General features: G+C 38.5%; 1 protein-coding gene across 5 annotated transcripts in view; it reads left to right on the top strand.

Moving 5' to 3' along the window:
- Positions 1-16031, top strand: part of MYB (MYB proto-oncogene, transcription factor) — a 34825-nt gene extending 18794 nt beyond the window's left edge. For 3 of the 5 annotated variants that reach the window (XM_004011359.6, XM_004011358.6, XM_042253501.2), the window contains 3 exons: positions 90-200; positions 3139-3246; positions 14706-16031. In XM_004011359.6, the coding sequence (XP_004011408.3) occupies positions 90-200; positions 3139-3246; positions 14706-14822 (336 nt within the window). In that variant the 3' untranslated portion in view covers positions 14823-16031. Of the gene's footprint in view, positions 1-89; positions 201-3138; positions 3247-13993; positions 14121-14705 lie in introns of all 5 variants that reach the window. The other 2 variants (XR_006060632.2, XM_012182944.5) reach the window with 2 other exon arrangements.
- Positions 16032-16946: the final 915 nt, after the last annotated feature.

Raw genomic sequence — 16946 nt, forward strand, 5'->3', positions numbered from 1 at the left:
TCATCTTACAGAAATTGACTCTTGAGTGTAACTGTTTCTTGGGAAGTTCTAGCTCTAGAAACAACAAAGCACTTCCTGTTTGCTTTTAGGTGGAATCTCCAACTGATAAAGCAGGAAACTTCTTCTGCTCAAACCACTGGGAAGGGGATAGTCTGAACACTCAGCTGTTCACACAGGCATCGCCTGTGGCAGACATGCCAGTAAGTACACCCCCATGTTATAAGATGTTGGTGGCTCACAGAATTCAGTGTGTGGCATGTGGGGCCATTGTGGTTTTGCCACTCTTTCATGCATCATACTTCTCAATATTCTCTCACATGATTATTTTCTTATGATCGTTAATGTTGAGTATATGATGATATTTTGTTCATGGTTTGGAAATAGATTCTGTTCTACTGCAGACTTTTTTGTTTATTCAAGTTGAGAGTCCTGGCCGCTTAAAAAATCTATGGCATGGAAATACATATTTCCATGAAAACAATGCTAATTTTTACATTATCTTTTAATTTACTTATTTTTCTTCTAAAAGTAGTACAAGTTTCTCCTACTATTTGAAAGTAGAGCATTCCTGTGAAACCTTCGGTGGTGGTTTAGTCACAAAGTCATGTCTGACTCTGGTGACCATATGGACTTTAGTCTGCCAGGTTCCTCTATCCATGGGATTTCCCAGCCAAGAATACTAGAGTGGGTGGCCATTTCTTTCTCCAAGGGATCTTCCCAACCCAGGGACTGAACCCAAGTCTCCTGCATAGCATGCAGATTCTTTACCACTGAGCCACCATAAAGCAAAGAAGTAGTTTACCTTAGGACTTATCTTACTAACAGGTGCAAAAAATAAATCAAATTTTAGAAAACAAAACAAAGAAACAAATAGAAACAGACTCACAGATACAGAGTACAAGCTAGTGGTTGCCAGAGGGAAAAGGGATGGGGGGAAGGATGAAATAGGTGAAGAGGTTTAAGAGGTACAGACTCCCAGTTATAAATATTACACAGATATAATGCATAGCACCTGGAGAATCCCATGGACTAAGGAGCCTGGGTTGGCTACAGTCCATGGGGTCACTAAGAGTCGGACATGACTGAGTCACTAACACTTTCATTTTTTGCTTTTACTATGTAGCACAAGAAAGATAGTATTTTATAATAACTGTGTATGATGTATAATGTATAAAAATATCTAGCGTTACACATATTGTATATCAGAAACTAATATAATATTTTAAAGCAACTATGATTCAGTAAAAAAATGAATAAAAATAAGTAAATTGAGATGAAGATGCTCATACCAGTTCTAAACTGTGGCACTTGGTGCTGAGATGCTGAGTGTACTACCTGGGGAAGGAACTTGGTGGTGCCACTCTAACTACTCAGGGTATGTGCTGCCTCTATAATAGTTGGCTGCAAAACAAAAGCAAAAATTCTCTTTGGATTTCTATTGGTTAGCCGTTCATGAAAATAACTACTAATGTAAGACTTTCATCAAAGTGAAGTGGTGTGAGGTGAACTTTTGAATAGCAGGGGATACCTGTATTTCCTCCTTGGTAAGTTGTCTCCTGTTTGGTTTTATGTAGCATCTGAGTGTGTGCATGCATGCTCAGTCCTGTCCAACTCTTTATATGTAGTCAATGCCCTTTATCATACACAATGTTGCATTGCTTTGGTTACAACCATTTTTTTTAATAGACTATTTTTCAGAGCAGTCTTAAGTTAGTAGCAAAGTTGAACAAAAGATACAGAGATTTTCCATGTATCCTCACCCTCACATATGCACAGCCTCCCCCTTGGCAACATCACCCACCAGGGGGTTACATTTGTTACAACTGATGAGCCCACATTGACACATCGTCACCCTAAACCCATAGTTTACCTTAGAGTTCACTCTTGGTGTTATACATTCTATGAATTTGGACAAATTTATACTGATGTTTATCCACCATTATAGTATAATAGAACCTAGTTTCACAGCCCTGAAGGTCCTCCATGTTCTGTCTAGTTATCCTTCCCTCCCCCTCAGCTCTGGCACCCACTGATCTTTTTAGTCTATAGTTCTGCGTCTTGCATAATATTATATAATTGGAATCATGCAGTATGAAGCTTCCTGACTAGCTTCTTAACATGCTCTTAAATGTTTTCTGTGTCTTTTCATAGCTTGGTAGTTGTTGCTTTGTTTTCCTCTTACTGCTAAGTCACATCAGTCATGTCCGACTCTGTGCGACCCCATAGACAGCAGCCCAACAGGCTCCCCTGTCCCTGGGACTCTCCAGGCAAGAACATTGGAGTGGGTTGCCATTTCCTTCTCCAATGCATGAAAGTGAAAAGTGAAAGTGAAGTCGCTCAGTCCTGTCCGACTCTTAGCGACCCCGTGGACTGCAGCCTAGCAGGCTCCTCCACCCATGGGATTTTCCAGGCAAGAGTACTGGAGTGGGGTGCCATTTTGAAAGTTTGTAATTTGTGAATGATTACCCTTTTATCTTACAAAGAATCAGAGGTAATAGCAATTGCTAATATTTATTCAGTGTGTACAAGGTGGTGATTAATAGTCTCAGAGCTTTAGGTGCATTAACTCAGGTATCTAACCCTCACAAGTACCCTACAGTTTGGTAGCATTGTCATTTCCATTATACTAGTAGGGAAACTGAGGCATGAGGGGGCTTAGTCACTTGTTCAAGATTGTATCGCTTATAAGTGGTGGTTCTGGGTTAGAACTTTGGTTCTAAATTCCATTCTTTTCACCTTTAAACTATACTACCATTAATCTGTAACTCGAAAAGGTTTCTTACCATTATATGAAATGAACAGTTCTCTCACCAGAGCTTAGTAAATCTTTCCTTTTAAAGATATGTCTTTATTAACTCATTTAGCAGATGTTTCTGAGTGCCCTGCCTCATTCCTGGAACTGTGTGGGGCCTCGAAGCTTTTTGTTTTAGTGATGGTTGCCAGTGGGATTAGGGTTAGTGCAGAGTTGAGTTCTCCATTTAGCTCATTGGGAAGAGAATTTCTGGCAGATACCTGCATTTTTTTTTCCTGCTAATGTGTGTCAACTCATAGTAATCTACTCTTTCAAGTGTTAGAATTCTGTCAGTCCCCTTATTATCCTACCTCGTTTCAATTTCAAATTATTCTCTTTTCCTTTAGAATATTCTTACAAGTTCCGTTTTAATGACGCCAGTATCAGAAGATGAAGACAATGTTCTCAAAGCATTTACAGTACCTAAAAACAGGTCCCTGGCAAGTCCCTTGCAGGTAATTACTATTCCAGCATTGGTATCTAAAAAGTCATTCACTATAAAACTTAAAAAAAAACCCATACATTTTAGATGTAGTGAAGTGATGCTTTTAAATAACTCCCAATGTCTAAAAGACTCCTCTAAGATTCCTTGTTGCCATTCATATGAGACTCACTGAAAATTTTTTTATTAAAGCAAGCTTCCAAAGAATGATGAAGTGAAGCATTTCTTACTGTGACTAAGATTGTTAATCACATGTGACAGTATCTCTTTCTTCTCCTTTTAAAGGTTTTATTAAATAATTGATATAGTTAACTTTTAGTTTCAAAATTTTTACTTTTTCTGTTCCTTCACTAAGCCGTCAAAGCTCAGACCTTGTTTAGATTTTCAAAGAAGTTTGAAATTAGATAGCTAGAAAAGAATTACAACGTATTTGACTATCAGAATGAGAAAGTCAACTGTCAGTGTTATGTGGCTAATCTCTAGTTGAACATCTGCTCTTGGGTTTTAATATCAAAAGAGATTTCCCTTTTTCTAAAGTAGGTGTATGTTGATGAAATACAACAAGTTCCAAATTAATCCTGAACCAAACGTAAATAAGAATGCAAATTTGCTCCCTTAAATTATTTACAGCGGTTTGCAACATTAAATAACACAATACCCAGTCACCTGCAGAGCTCTCCCTTTCATCCCCACCTTGCCACACTGAGGGAAAAACCATAAACCCTGGAGCATACAGAGAACTTGGATTCGGAAGTGAAAAGGCATATTTGTCCTGTGAGGGAAGGCACCGTATGAGACGGTATGATCTGAAAGAGTGTCCTGTTCCTGGATGGGCTTTCTTGTCACTGCGGTAGGCCTGCACTCTCCAAATTATGAGAATCTTAAAACTCCCCCCTTTAAAGCATTTGTGATGCTTAGCATTATTTTTAAGAAATGCAAATACAGCTGGAAGGGCTGTAGCCATGCTTTGTGTCTTAATTCCATCAGATTGCTCTCCTTGTGGCTTGTGTCTGATCCAACTGCTTTGATGAAAGGTGACCACTGACTGGAGTGTGGGCTAGGGAAAGACAGTCCTTGAGGGAATCCAGAGTCTTTCCTGAGTTGATCAAGCCTGGGTAGAAGTGTGAAGAAGACTCAGAATATGGCACAGAATTGGGAGATGAGGAGAAGAACAAACTCTGCATAAGGGGGAACCCAGAAAGAGATTTGAAGAATGCAAAGGTCACCCATTACCAAATTTTACCTAGAGCTGCTCCTAGATTCAGAATGAAAACGCTTTTTTTGTTTGTTTTTCTTGCCTTCTTTCTCCCTGAATTTTTTGGTCCTGGGTTTCCAGAAGATAGGATTTGGCTAGTGCTATTAGTGCATTAATTAAGCTGTTTTGTGTAATTTTGTCACCTAGACTAGGATCTGACTTATATTTATAGTAGTATGAAAAAGTGCCTTCTAAGTGTAAATTGCAACGTGTAAATTGCAACATTTAAATATATTTGGGGACAGTCATCATTATGAAGTTGAAAACCCCTGGTTCTTTCCCTAAAACTAAATCCTAAAGCTTTTGGCCTAATCAGATAGTGTTCAGCAAAACCTAAATCTAAACTTTTATGCAAATATAAAATATATTGAGCCAAACACAGTACAGACATCAAATATGTATTACATAAAATTTGGCAACAATATCAGTGTTTATAAAAATAGGTTGGCTAATTCTTACCTTAAATGTTTTAAAGCTATTGAATTTTAAAAAAATATGGAACTTTATTATCATTGTATTTTATTTAATGAAAATATTGGGTTGGCTAAAAGGTTTATTCAGGTTTTTCCATAACATCTTATAAGCAAACTTCTTGGCCAACCCAATATTCCTCATCCTTGAAGCTCAGTATTAAGTAGTAGCTCTGTTTTTATTAGCTACTTTATTATCTGTATTTTCTAGCATATCAATGAGTCATATTTGGTACTCTTCAGATTCTATCATTGTATACTGAAGTTAAGCCACCTACATACATCAAATGGTGAAGGTAACAGTTGTCAACTCCACCCACCTAAATAATTGACACGACAAGCTGATTTCGGAGTCCATGTTTTCATATACACTATATGGTTTTACTGATGTACACCACTCAAATATATTTTAATAACTTGCTATAATAGATAACTAATTCATTTTAAGAGTGAACGGCACCTACCAAGTATCTCCTTCATTTTGTGTCATGGAAACCTAGCTTCTAATACCATAGAAATATATGATTTCTAAAATGTTTCAAATTAGAAAATGCATCAGGTCATTCTAAATATTCAAGCATATATTGCCTATATTTCATATAAACCTGACTCAACAATATTTATATAGATTTTTAAGCAATTTGGTAATCTTTTTCTTAAAACTGTTATGATCTATCATATATTTTCATTGATAATTCAACTTGACCTAATTGGGCAGATTTTTCATGCATGGTACTATTGAACATATTGTGTACTCGTCAAATGACCTGGCTATTCAACTTGAGCACTTTATATAATCTAGAAATTTTATAATTTGTACTTTTAATAAATATATCAAATGTTAAATGGGATTTTATCCAAACAACCTAGACATTTTGTTAGAGTGCATTTAATTAAAACAACTAAATTTGACTCCTAAAATATTTTAAAATTCTGATACTTGTAAAATATGGAATGTTTGTCAGTTGAATACTGCAAATGATTGTCCATATAACTGACTAAATACATTTGCTTAGGTACAAGAAAAGTTTATTGAAGACTAAACTAACAGTGCGATTCTGTGTTCTGTCATTTCAGTGTTAATGATCCCTGGCTTAATTATACCCACAACACTTTAAACAGAGAAGTTATTGTTTTGAGGCCCCAGATATTGGGATTTTATAGTTAAGAGTCTAATGCACGTGTAAATTCGTATGCTTTTACATATGTGTATGCATGCGTGCCGACTCACTTCAGCCATGTCCGACTCTGTGACCTCATGGACTGTAGCCTGCCAGGCTCCTCTGTCTGCGGGATTCTCCAGGCAAGAATACTGAAGTGGGTTGCAAGGCTGTCTTCCAGGGGATCTTCCTTACCCAGGGATTGAACCTGTGTTTCTTATGTCTCTTGCATGGGCAGGAGGGTCTTTTACCACTAGCGCCACCTGGGAAGCCCTGCTTATACATGAATACGTGTAATAGCTACGTTTCCTTCCTCTCTGCTTGGAACCAGCCATTTCCCCAAGGTGCTGTGATCTTCTAGTGGGAAATGATATGTAGAGACCAAACTCAGGCTGCTAGATATGCCCGTGTGTTATGTGGGTTGTCATTGAGAAGCAAATAATTTTAATAGCTTGAGCTTTCCCTGTATCCCCTAGTCCATAAGCTATAATGCTTAGAGGCAAGTATAAGCCATTATGCACAAACAATGTTATATTTGTTTTTTTAATTATTTATGCTTAATTTTTTTAAAAGGAATTTGCAGCAGCTGCAAAATAGTATAGTTGGATTTCTTCTTCTTCTTTTTAGTTGCCTTAACTTTAAAAACAAACAGGGACAGGACTCATAATAAAAATGTTCTGAGACTTTTTTGATATTTGTGTCTTTCAAGTAGCTGAGAATATGTGAGATTTTCAGATCATTGTGCCATTTTCTCCATGTTGTGTAGTGGTAGAGAATGGAGTCTAGAAGCTTATAAAATGATCACAAATGAGGAAATAGATATTCAGCTTAGAATACTTGCAGTTTGGGTTGGAAAAGACAGGGTCACTGTGGAACTCTTCTGGATCCTGATGTTTGAAAGTTACTCTAAAAGAGCCCAAAACTGGCAGGCAGACACACACACACACACACACACACACACGCACACACGTGCCATGCACAGAACTCCCTCAGTAAGGAGAAAAGACCTGCCTGTGCTTTCGATTTGCTTTACATTTTGAAATAAATACATTTTGCCAATAAACATTTCCTAAGGTAAACATTTTCATTGGTAGATCTGAAACTACACTTAAGTTAAAAGCCTCTGAACGTGTGTATTTTTCTCTTAAATTATAATTTTCTTTTATTCCTGTTTAAAACCCAAATATAAAAGATATGTTCATATGCTTTTTACTCACTCTCTTTCCTCTTTTTTGTAACCACAGAGTGACAGCCTTAAATTTTAATTTCCTGACTTGGCTTGTCTTCGCCTTACTTTTTTTTAAAAGTGAGTTTAATTTAAGTAAATTTCTCAAGCTATTAATACTTAAACACATTTGCACAGTATCAAAGAATCTTACAGTATTATTGCAAGCAGCTGAAACTCACTTTTCCAGTTCCATGTGCTTTGGATTGCTCCTAATGTCTTATGAATTGTTTATGAATTTTTCAAACAATGAGGCAAACCCTTTTTGCTTGATCGGCATGGCTAAGAAGTGTAATACGCTAGCATGCACACAACAGGCGCCTGGGTTCTAATCCAGACTTCCCCAATTTCTAATTGCATGTTTTTAATTAGTTCAAACGAAAATGCTCATCTGTACACTGATGAGGACTATAGTTTGTCCTCCATGTATCACACAGGGTTGCTGTGAAGATCAAATGGATAGAATATTACTTTCAAAATGACAGCACACTTGCCAGTGTACATTGGTGGTACCTATTTTGGATAGTCCCTGTCCTTAGACACGTACGCAAGGAGGCTTCACCAACAGCCAGGTCCGCTTGCACTGAGGTGTATTATTTCCTCTCACGTGTTCTTTCTCATTCCTTCTTCCACTCTGGCAGAACTGTGTCAGTGGCTCACCAAAAGAGATTGCTGATTCAGCTGATTCCTGAAAAAAAGTTAGTCAGATCTCTTCGGTATTATGGAGATCAAACAACTGATTTACTGGTCTTCTCTATTTTTCTGCTGCCCTCGTTGGCATGTCAACAGACAGAGAAACAGTCCGTCTCCGTGTGATATAGATCTTTCCAGGCATTTCTTAGTGTTGGTATGCTGTTGTTGACCTGCTGCCCTGGATACCTCTGTGTTCACTTAGTTCTCCCTTGGGTCACTTTTTTTCCACTTGCCCTGGCAAGGTTTCATATAGCTGTTAGTAATATTTCAGCAGACTGCTTTCAATATATCTTATAAAATAACTTTGCCATTTATAGTTTTGAGATGAACTAGAAAGGCTAAATGAGTGAGGAAGGAAAGTTGAGCTCAAATTCAGAGTGCCCTACCCCAGAGAGTACAAGAGCTGGATTTTTTTTTTTTGTTTGGTTGGGTTTGGTAAACACTGTAATCTTGGATTTTCCTTGGGCCAGCAAAGGTATAATCACTTTAATTGGCACTTGCTTTAATCTTAATAGTTAAAACTAATACATTACTAAGGAAAGAGGTTTTCTTCCAAAAAATTGTGATACCTGAGGTTATGTGATTAAAACTGTTGGGAAATCTGTCAACAAGTAAGATGGAAAGATCCCCAGAGACACTGGGGACAAACTCCAAATTTGGAGAAAGGCCATTCTTCATAGTAATTGTTAACTTAGGTCTGGGTGGCATGTGGAAGCACTAGTGGATGGGGCATCCCCCAGCACCATCTGCACCTTTGATCCCTTAACTTTTAGGGCTCTTTTCTATGAAAAGTTATCAATCCTGAAGTTGGGCTTATTTGATTGTTTTGTGCAGCATTTATGCATAAGAAAAGATTGATAACAACTAACCTTACCTCAGTGACCCTTCATCTCAGGTTTATTCTTGACTTTCAAGATACAACTAAAGATTTCTATGTTATCTCTTATAGTGAATACATTTTAAAAGATGCCTCTTTGAGAATGAGTTCTGATTTTTAGAATTTTAATTCTGTGGCTTCCATGATAGCTCAGTTGGTAAAGAATCCTCCTGCAAGGCAAGAGACCTGGGTTTGATCCTGGGTTGGAAAGATCCCCTGGAGAAGGGAAAGGCTGCCCACTCCAGTATTCTGGCCTAGAGAGTTCAATGGACTGTATAGTCCATGGAGTCGCAAAGAGTCAGACACGACTGAGCGACTTTCACTTCACTTTCACTTTTAAAGTCTTTTCTATGGATAGATTAAATGGAATAATCAAATAATTCTTGTCTTTTTGATACCATCTATGTCTGCTATTATTTTAAAAAATGAAACAGAAAAATGTAAAACCATCTCATAAGTTGCTTTGGTTTTACAAAATCATTCTTTTATAACTTACACAAGTTTCTTAAGAGCTTTGTAAATTGTACAGCACATACCCTGCCAAGGCTGTTGATATCAGCAGTTATTGTGTGAAGTTGCTCTATGAATGTCACAACAATAGTGGTTCTTGTTTAGCGTGATGAAAAAAACCATTCATATTCTTAGTGAAAAATATGAAGATAATCTAATTCCGACAGAGAATCACCTGTGGACATGGTTTTATCTCATTTGATTTCTTCAGTTTTCTGCCGAGGATCAGAGTATTTATTTAAAGTGCTTCAGCAGGATATCCCAGTTAGAGCTCTGACAGTCTGTTTACAGTTCATCTCTGCCCAGAGGCGATCAGAGGTACATCGTGGATAAGTAAGATGACTCACGGGCAAGAGGAGGAGGATGTGCGGCAGGATTATTAACTTTGAAATGAATTAGGGTAGAGTGACATGTCTGCCACAGCACCATGGGTTAGTCATTTAACAAGGATTCAATGTGCAGAAATTCTTACCAACTCTTTAGTGTAAGTGAAACTAACATTTAAGGAGAGGGAATAAGGAGGATGCACAAGGATCTATTTGACAGTATTTTTTTTAAAAAAAAAAACATCCTTCTAGCATGAAGACGTTTAATCTTCCTTTGTCAAAACTATTCTATCTGCTTGAAAAGTTGGCCTAGGACCCCAAGGCTTCAAGGTAAGGAGGGAGAAAGAAATGGCAAGAAGAGACAGCTGCCCTTTTGGCTGGTGGATTCAACATTTCTTTTCTTACCCACTACTTGACCTTCTGCTCTTACTTTGCTTTCATGAAGTAGGTATGTGATTGCTCTGACCAGTTTTTCCATTCATGGTTGTAAAAAGTATTAGCTTTGTACTTTCATGATGCAGAAAAGGAGCTGTCCACTCAATGCTCGCCTTTTTGTTCCGGTTTGTTTTTCTTGCACAGAGTGGGTACTGTGTCCTGGTGTCTGTCTACACTGGGAGATTTAGGTGTTCCAAATCACCTTGTCCGCTCTCAGCTATGAGCCTCAGGACTTAGGTGCCCCTGAAATGCTCTGCTTTCTGAAATTTGGATATTTCAGTTAATTTGATTTATTTCTTCATAAATTTCATTTCTACTTGGGAGAGGCTGATTGAATTTTTTTCAAAAAAATAATTTAAAATATAGGGTATATTCTTTGTATTGATCTTGTTTTAAATATCTGGTCCTGGAGGAAAAGCCAAACATGAATAAAATGATGAGCCATCTGAGAGATCCAACAAAACATGACATTCAAGTTGAAAATATACTAGGGGGTGATAATTGTACTAGATTTTCCTGAACAGACATTGGAAATTCTGAATTAAGTATCATATTGTCAAGGGTCAGAGTCTGACTTTTATTAAGAGGCATTGTAAAAGCAAGCATGTTGTTATTTAGTCACTAAGTCGTATCCAACTCTTTGCCACCCCATGGACTATAGCCTGCCAGGCTTCTCTGTCCACTGGATTTCCCAGGCAAGAATACTGGAGTGGGTTGCCATTTCCGTCTCCAGGGGATCTTCCCGACCCAAGGACTGAACCCATGTCTCCTGCATTGGCAGGCAGATTCTTTACCACACAGCCAACCTGCAAAGTCCAAAAGCAAGCATAAGATTCTTTTAATATGGTACTTTAAGATACTTAATTTCATTTAATATAGGAACTTATTCTGTATTAATTGAAGCATAGCTAAGTAGAAAAATTTTTAGCTAGAGAAAAACATAAACAACCCTTTCTTGCTCCTCACTTTTACCTCCATTTTCACTTTTATTCTCCTTTCCCTCTCATTTGTTTGTCTGTATTCTTTCAAAACATACATTTTTGAGTTTTGTGTGTATCTTTATTTTATGTTTACATATAAGATTAGTGTATTAAAATATGCTGCATCGTTTTTAGTCATCTGATGTTATTATCAATGCACTTTGTTCTGTGTACGTCATTGATTCTAAGCCCTGCATCGTACTCATGGTGGACAGCCATCATCTTTAATTATTCACTCTCAGATGGTAGTTGTTATATGTCATATTGTTATTTTATGTCACATTGTCATGTGATGTCACGTTGTTAGATGTCACATCATATATGTTCTATGTGTGTCACTACAAACACAAGCTCAATAATTACAATGATTCCATTCAATTTTATTTTGTTAATTGGGTTTCTTGTGTCATTTTGGTGTTCCAGTGCTGCACTGAAAAATGTTAGCAACAACATGTGAGCAATCAACTAAACTAAAATATGGGATTTGAATGGACAGATTTACACCAGAGATATATATATATTTAATCCACTTCCTTCAAACTAGAGTTCGTTGTTGTTTAGTCGCTAAGTCATGTCCGACTCTTTGCAACCCCACTGACTGCAGCACACCAGGCTCCTCTGTCCTTCACTGTCTCCTGGAGTTTGCACAGATTCATGTCCATTGAGTCAGTGATGCCATCTAACCATCTCATCCTCTGTTGCCCCTTCTTTTGCCTTCAGTCTTTCCTAGCATCAGGGTCTTTTCCAATGAGTCAAACTACAGAAACACCATTTATTCAGAACTGTATCATAGAATGCTTAAACTACCCTGGTGATTTTATTTAGAAAACATGAAATGTGACTCAGTATCAGAAGTCAGCCCAGAACGGATGTCATCTTTGTCCTGTCGTTTTGTGATTCACAGTTACAGGAAAATATTATGATAATCAATCTTGCTTATGTAGTATTTCAAGTTATGTATTCAGCCTCTGAGCCTTGAGAGTAAGGCTCAGAGTAAACTTGTGTAAACTTGGATGGTACCTTTATGTTGGCAGTGAGATGGCACAACAGATTGGGCCATCTCACAAACTGGGAAATCTAGTTTGTGGCCTGTGAAAGTTTACAAGTTAGAAACATGGCTCTGTAAATCTTATGTCGCTGAAACTTTGTTCCAGACCCTAGGCAAAGAAGTCCCATCACCATACAAACACCATATTCATTCAGAATTATCCTACCTCTCTGTTAAATAGTCTGATGACTTTAACACCTCATCTCAGTGTTTCTTCCTGCATTCTAAGGCTCTGCTGACCAGACCACACAATTCCCACTCATAAGAACGCTAAACAAAGCAGCAACTTACACTTATTAGGGCCTGGATTCACATTCCTACTTCATCACTTCTTAGCTGGATGACTTTAAGGATGTTGCCTAAGTTCTCTCTTCCTGTAAAATTGCCTGCTCTGTAAAACAGATGTAATGAGCCTTACCTAATCCACAGGTGTTTGTGAGAATTAAATGAGATGATACATGCAAAATACTTAGAAACATGAGTGGTACTCAGGTTTAATCCACTTACTCCTTCCTCTCTGTCTCCCAGTCCCTCCCACAAGCAATGTACAAATTGCAGCTTCCTGACTCTTTCATGTTATTTTGCCACGTGGGTTACCCTCTTTACCACCTGTCGATCTCAATCCTGCCTATTCATGCCTTTGCCTAGAGCATGGCCCTGGCTGTTCCTTGGCATCTTATCTCCTCTTCATCTGGCTGTGGCACCACAGACCTTTCATCTGCTGTCATCACTTCACCGGTGTCAGGCGTTGGTTTTGTCTCTTAAACAAGGGTCTCTACCTCCGGGATCTCATGCTTGATGATCTGAGGTGGAGCTGTTGTAATAATAATAGAAGTAAGGTGCACAGTAAATGTAATGTGCTTGAATTATCCCTAACCCATTCCCCTGCCCATGGTCCATGGAAAAATTGTCTCCCATGAAACCAATCCCTGGTGCCAAAAAGGTTAGGGACCACTGTCCTGAGGGACACTTGAGGCTCTAAAGAGCAGAGGGCTTTCTTTTCTTATTCTTCTTCTGTCCATGAGACACATCCCACTTGGATATAAATACTAGGAATAGCTGTGCTTTTTCTAAACCACTGACTTACTTTTGAGCTTATGGACAGCAAGTCTTACAACTGCTTGTGTTTCTGTTTCCCTCTTTGCATTGACTGCTAGAGAGCTCAGAGTTAGTTTTGAGATTTACATCTTGTTGGTGCATTTTGGTTTATGGCAAGTATTTTGAATCGAAATCTCACCTCACCTTTGTATTGTTTATTTTTTCCACATTTATTGATGACCCACCTTTATCTATGTTTTAAATCCTGTTCATTTATAGTCATTTTGTAAGCATCTTCAATACTCTTGGGAGCTAAGTAGGGCTAACTTAAGGCTCTAAGGAGCAGAGGCCTTGTACAAATATTGCATATTTTGGTTTGAAGCAGCATGGAGGGCAGATGGCTTCCCTGGTGGCTCAGCAGTAAAGAATCTGCCTAGGATGCAGGAGACGCAGGAGACCGGGGTTAGATCCCTAGATTGGAAAGATCCTCTGGAAGGGGAAATGGCAATCCACTACAGTATTCTTGGTGGAAAAGTCCCATGGATAGAGGACCCCTGTGGGCTACAGTCCATGGGGTCACAAAGAGTTGGACATGACTAAACACGCACACATGGAGGGCAGGTAGGAGCTGGGGCTAGGCAGAAGACAGACACAGGTTCAAAACCATTCCACAACTTCCCCATAGATTGGCTTTGGGCAAGTTTTCTGCACTTTCTGAGTCTCCATTTCCTGCTCAATTAAAGAGAGAATGAACCCCCACCCAGGGTGGCTGTGCTGTGTAAATGAGATCATGTGTGTGAAGAATCTGGATCCGGATGCTGCCTGTGAGATATTAGTTCCATCCTGTATCTTTCAATGCATCTTTAAAAAGTAAGCTATTCTAATAAATAGATATTACTTAATTAATTGCTATTTAATTGATCAATATCCATTTTAGTTGATACATTTAAATATTCATAACTAAACTTAAATGTAATTAACTTGATTAAAAATATGAACTATGTTTAGTAAGTGTTAATCAATTCTAGCACCTATGGGAGCTTCTTCAGTGGGCAGCTCAAGCACTCACCAGTTCACTCAAAGAGTAAATGCCCACAGCTCCTTAGGTATGTGGGGGACTGGACTCATTCCTGTCTCCAAGTCTGTAAAATCTGCTAATAGACAAAAAGCACTCAAACATGAAGATACGGCTGGATCTTATCATACTGCTTGGAGTGGGTTTTCTCTCTTCACGACAAACAATTTCTGATAATTAATATCACTTAAGAATGCTGAATTCCTGGTTGTCAGAGTGAAGATTTTATCTGACAAAGGCTCCCCCGTGTCTCCTACTTGCTATCCGGAGGTCAGCAATTTTTCCTGCTGGGCCAGGTGGGGTTGGGAGTCCATCTGTGGGCTAAAGCATGTGCTTCCCGGTCTGACCTTGCCCTTACCCTCTCTCTCCTCTCCCATTAGCCTTGTAACGGTGCCTGGGAATCTGCATCCTGTGGGAAGACAGACGATCAGATGACAGCTTCCGGTCAGCCTCGAAAATATGTGAATGCCTTCTCAACCCGGACTCTGGTCATGTGAGACGTTTGCAGACAAGCATTATGGTTTTCAGAACACTTCAAGTTGACTCGGAATATAGCATTCCTCTACATGAAACTTTTCATGAATGGGAGAAGAGCCTATTTTTGTTGTGGTACAACAGTTGAGAGCAGCACCAAGTGCATTTAGGTGAGTGAAATCGTATGAGATTTCACCCAACTAAACGGATTTTTTTTAAATTAATAAGTTTAACAGTTTTACCTAACTTATTAGGTCATGGATTGTAGTCAGTGGTTAAGTATCTTAATGCAGATTTAAAAAAAAAAAAACATAAAATGATTTATCTGTATTTTAAGAGGATCCAACAGACCAGTATTTTTTCCGTGATGAGTTTTTTGAAATTTAACGCACAAAAAGGTACTCCAATATTTCACTTTTCTCAATCACTAAACACAATGCATTACTATAAATGTTGGCTTCACACCGTGGAATAAGTAATCAATATTGTAAATGCTCATTTATGGTCAATAACATTGGAGGTACGTTTATTGTACCAAACCATTTTATGAGGGTTTTTTGTTGTTGTTGTTAGCTTGCTTTAAAAATTATTACTGTATGAAATAGTTTTATAAAAAAATTATATTTTTATTCAGTAATTTAATTTTGTACATGCCAAATGAAAAAAAATGTGTTTTGCTGCTATGGACTTAGCCTGTAGACATGCTGCTAGTATCAGAAGGGCAGTAGTGCTTGGGAGGGAGAGAAAAGAAACTTGGTGTTAGGTAATTGACTATGCACTAGTATTGTCAAACTTTTTTATTTTTATATATATATATATACATACATATATATATATACTTTTTTCCTTTTGTGATACATTGGAAAACTTATTTGGGAGATTTTGCATTTGTGGTTGTTTCTTGTTTTTTTTTTTTTTTGTTCTTGTTGGTTTATAAGAGGATGCATTGCACTTCTTTATTGGGAGATCTGTGTTGTTGATGTCCTGTGTTTGTTTTGAGTTCAGCCTGACTGTTCTTTAATTCAGGGCTTATGTGTTTAATCAGCATTCCCCAGAGTCCTTAAGTGTATGGTCTCAGAACTGCCGCACACAACCTATGTGTTTGCAGCTGGGATCGATAGCCAGTTGCTGCCTTAAGAACCTTTGGTGCAAGATGGCTGGTACTGAACTTTTGATATGACAGTGTATTTACTGCCTTGTAGTGAAATAAAGCTGTGCCCTTATTTTACTTACTTTTGACTTCTGTCTTACTTTTGATTGTGGACAGTAGTTGTACTTTTAGGAAAATGAAGTGAACAAAGAGCGCTTTCCTCTGTTAATAACTGGCACACCATCTGAACTTGAAGAATTCAAGAATTGTAACTTTGAAGAAAGAACAGGCAAGCCAAGTTAGTTCACAGATGATCATATGCCAAATGACAGCTGGGAAGAATCTTCCAAAATCTAGTTCAGAATCTTCTAGAATCAGTCAAGTTTCCAGAAGCATTTAAATTGGGATAAGGCAAAGAGAGTTCATTTACAAGGGTACCAGTACCAGATGTGGGCAGCGGGTGGGAGGACAGCGATGGTAGGGCCTGCACACGAATGCAGGCCTGAAGAATAATGTCATGTGGAGGGGAGAGTCACGGAAAACAGGAGCCTTTTTTAAAAAAATTATTACTTATTTATTTGGCCATATCACACGACATGTGGTATCTTAGTTCCCCAACCAGAGATCAAACCCAGGCCCTTGGCAGTGAAAACACAAAGTCCCAACCACTGGACCACCAGGGAATTTCTGTAAGCAGGAGCCTTTAAGAGGAGCAGTGACCTTTGGAATCCTCACAGGAGGAGAGCCAAGGGTAAGCCTTAACATTAAATCCCCATATCCCTCCCATCAGACTTCCCTGGTAGCTCAGCGGATAAAGAATCCACCTGTAGTGCAGGAGACCCTGGTTCAGTTCCTGGGTCAGGAAGTTCCCCTGGAGAAGGGATAGGCTACCCACTCCAGTATTCTTGGGCTTTCCTGGTGGCTCAGATGGTAAAGAATCTTCCTGCAATGTGGGAGACCTGGGTTCAATCCCTAGGTTGGGAAGATCCCCTGGAGGAGGACATGGCAACCCATTCTAGCATTCTTGCCTGGAGAATCCCTGTGGATAGAGGAGCCT

The sequence above is a fragment of the Ovis aries genome, chromosome 8, assembly GCF_016772045.2.
Source record: "Ovis aries strain OAR_USU_Benz2616 breed Rambouillet chromosome 8, ARS-UI_Ramb_v3.0, whole genome shotgun sequence".
In the NCBI taxonomy this organism is placed as follows: Eukaryota; Metazoa; Chordata; class Mammalia; order Artiodactyla; family Bovidae; genus Ovis; species Ovis aries.